At 41.0% G+C, this 3,791-nt stretch overlaps 1 protein-coding gene across 1 annotated transcript in view; it reads right to left on the bottom strand.

Annotated features, from left to right (window-relative positions):
* LOC101863110 (receptor-type tyrosine-protein phosphatase F) overlaps positions 1 to 3,791 on the bottom strand; it is a gene marked incomplete at its 5' end in the record, with an annotated part of 43,477 nt that overhangs the window by 38,357 nt on the left and 1,329 nt on the right. The window contains 2 exon segments of the mRNA XM_013083809.2: positions 62 to 202; positions 3,019 to 3,123. Coding sequence (XP_012939263.1) covers positions 62 to 202; positions 3,019 to 3,123 — 246 coding nt within the window.

The following is a 3,791-nucleotide window of genomic DNA, read 5'->3' on the forward strand; positions in this document are numbered from 1 at the left end:
CCAACAACACAAAAACCCCCACACAAAACAACCACCCCTGAGAATGTGAGCAGCCACGTACGTGTCTGGCACTCGGGAATGCCTGTATATCCGCGCTCACACTTCCAGCCGCTGCAGTGACCGTTGGTCTTGTTGCACAGCACGTTGTTCAGGCAGTGACACTGCAGGGCGCAGTCCACGCCAAACTTGCCATCCGGACAGGCTGTAGCAGGGAAACAAAAGGAACATCATAAATAGACCACGGCGAAACGATAGTAACATCATAAACAGTTTTATGTTTTAGTAGAGGTTTTACGGAGATTCAGTTTTAATAGGGGTTTTACGGTGCTCGCAACTGCATAAGGTCATATGAGCGCCAGAAGATTAGAGGTGTTACAAGAGAGTAACAAACATAAAAAAGAATAAGGGGAGATAAGGATGATAGATGTTTGATAGGAAAGAAGGAGCATAAACAGACCGCGGGGAAACAATTATAATAGTAACATCATAAACAGACCGCGGGGAAACAATAGTAATATCATTAACAGATAATCCACGCACTGTGAAGCTTCGTGTGTTTTAGCTTTTATATTTTTGCTACTTTCTTAGCACATAAATGAATAAATAAATACATGACTGAATGAATGAATGAATACATGAGTGAATGAATTGATGGATGGATGGATGGATGGATGGAAAAATGAATAAAAGAATTGAATAAATAAATAAATAAACAAATTAATTAATAAATTAATAAATAAATAAGAGTCCACTTTATTCATTATAGTTAAGAAATGTATTTTACAACGACGTGCATAAACATGATACAAATAATACTAAACATCATAAACAGACCATCCACGAACTGTGAAGCTCCCTGTGTTTTAGCTAGAACTATTGCGTCGGGGTTGAGCGCTGTATCAGCATCATTGTCTTTCTCACCTTGCACCAGGGTATAGGCCACGGACAAACACCTCCCACCTTTCTAGCTCTATCCTGGGCTAGAGAGTTGTATAAATGCCATAATACGGTCGCTTTGAAGGACAAGCGGGCTAACCCAGATTTCAGGGGTTTCCAGAATTCCTGTCTTACACCAAAAGTGGGCTTTGCCCTACCTAAAGGAGAAGTTTGGTTTCATTGGTGTGTATGTTTGTTTGGTCATAGAGAAAACTCTCCTTGTTTTTAAAAAAAACTGAACAAGGGGCACAAAACTTTACCTTCGATATTCTCAAAAACAGCATTTTTTGGGATAGTCCCCTTGTGCTTAAAAGCGGCCATAAATGGCATTTATACAGAGCTCAACCCCGAAGCAATGACCCTAGCTAAAATACAGGAAGCTTCACAGTGAGTGGGTTGTCTGTTTATGGTAGTTTGTATTTTTTGTATCATGTTTATGCATTTATGCACGTCGTTGTAAAATAAATTTCTTAACTATAACGAAGAAAGTGGACTCTTATCAATTAATTAATTAATGTGTTTATTTATTTATTAATCCAATTCATTTATTCAGTTGTCCATCCATCCATCCATCCATCAATCCATTCACTCACTCATTAATTCATTTATCCATTCATTCATTCATTTATTTATTCATTTATGTGCTAAGAAAGAAGCAAAAATATAGGTTTTGTACCCCTTCCGACCCCGTGAGGCATTACAAATTTAACAGGCGCGACCTCTGGACTCTGAACCCAACAGCCACCTCCTATAAAATGCCTCTATACAATTACTGTATTTTTGTTTTGATTTAGTAGAGGTTTTACGGAGCTCGCAACCGTATAAGGTCATATGAGCACCAGAAGATTAGAGGTATTACAAGAGAGTAACAAATATAAAAAAGAAGGATGGGAGATAAGGACGATAGATGTTTGATAGGAAAGAAGTAGTAAACAACACCAGAGCACCCGTCAACCACCCACTTACTGTATTTTACCATGACAGTAATGACACAGCCGCGATAGAATGCCTCTATACAACTACTGTATTTGACAGAGCCGCTATAGAAAGTCTATACAATTACTGTATTATTTTATACCTTGACAGAGCCGCTATAGAAAGTCTATAAAATTACTGTATTATTTTGTACCTTGACAGAGCCGCTATAGAATGCCTCTATACAACTATTGTAGCTTATATTTTATACCTTGACAGAGTCGCTTGACAAAGCCCAGCCTGCCTATCTGTGGCTCAAACTATCAATACGTTCATACAGACCTATGCCGTCGACCTGACACTACAGTGGATACCTGGCCACAGCAACATCCCAGGAAACGACAGAGCAGACACCCTTGCCAAGAAGGGAGCATCACAAACACAACCTCACAACCCAGTATCACAACAGACAGCCAAGAACATCATCAAATGCAACACCAGGGAACAGTGGCTGAATGGATCGGCAATGGGCAAAACTGGAAGAACTGTATTTGCACACATGACAGCCCCCAACTCTAAAGATGCAATAAGTTCTCTGAGTAGAAGAGAACAAATCACAATATTTCGCCTGCGAACACAACACATACTACTAAATTTCTACCTTAATAGGATCCGCAAGGATACCCCACCCGACTGCCCGTTGTGCGACTGCCAGGATGAAACAGTACCATACTACCTCTTTAACTGCCCAGCACTTTGTGACCTGCGTAGCACCTACCTACCTGCCTCCCCAGACATAGGAAATACTCTATACAGCGACAAAGCACAGCTGATTAAAACCTGTAAATTCTTTGCCATATCGACAGGCCGAAGGGCTAGAACCCAAATGGCCGCTGGATCGGAAAAGTAAAGTGAAGTGACAGAGTCTCTATAGAATGCCTCTATACTCTATACAATTACTGTATTTGTACCAAGACAGAGCCGCTATAAAATGCCTCCATACAACTACTGTATTTGAACCTTGACAGACAGGGATGCCAAATGATTTTTGAAAATAACCCTGATAATAAGCGGACCATCACATATCACCTAAAACAAACCTTGTAAAGTTTTTAAATGACAGAGCCGCTACAGGATGTTTCTATACAACTATTGTATAATTTGTACCTTGACAGAGCCGCTCCGAGCCCGGGGGTATGTAGTAGCCGATCTTACAGGCCAGGCAGGAGAGTTCCGTGGGTCCCTCACATCCCTCACAGGCGGAGTTGCACGCTGGGGAGGGAGGGAAGGGGGGGAATGGGAGGGAAACAGTCAGACACCCAAGGTCATGCATGTCTACCTCTCTTCGCTGTATCTATCCAGAGACGTCCCCGACGGAGATAGACCAGTCAAAATGCTTGGTGCCTCTAGACCAAGTAAAAAAAATTTGGGGGGTTAAAATCAACCCATAATTTTATATTTTGCAGTTAAGTTTGAAATTTTCTTGAAAATAATTGATTTGTGACAGTTTTAGTGGCTATATATGCGTGATCTGCAGCAAATAAAATGCCGTCTGACCCCCCAAAAAACAGAGTATCTGTGTGCTGTAGTGCGTCTCCGATTAGTTCCTGAAAGCTCGCGGGAGGCGTCTCCGAATATCTTCTTCCCTCCCTATCCCGACAATGTTGATTATTTAGCTTCTTAATATTTTTAGCTTTAGTATTAGTAAGAAGAGGTTTCAGAGTTCTTGCAGCACAAATAGATCATATAGGTGCCAAAGATTATGGCTAGAGGTGTACCTAGAGAGTAACATGTACAAAAAGAAGGACAAGAGATAAGGATGACAGGTGCTTGATAGGAAAGAAGAAACATACCACACAAGAGTTCTTGCCAAAAAAAGAAGAAGAGGAAGAAGAAGAAGAAGAAGTAGGAGGAAGAGGAGGGGAGGAGGAGGATGAGGA

This window comes from Aplysia californica, unplaced genomic scaffold (genome assembly GCF_000002075.1).
Source record: "Aplysia californica isolate F4 #8 unplaced genomic scaffold, AplCal3.0 scaffold00255, whole genome shotgun sequence".
Classification (NCBI taxonomy): Eukaryota; Metazoa; Mollusca; class Gastropoda; order Aplysiida; family Aplysiidae; genus Aplysia; species Aplysia californica.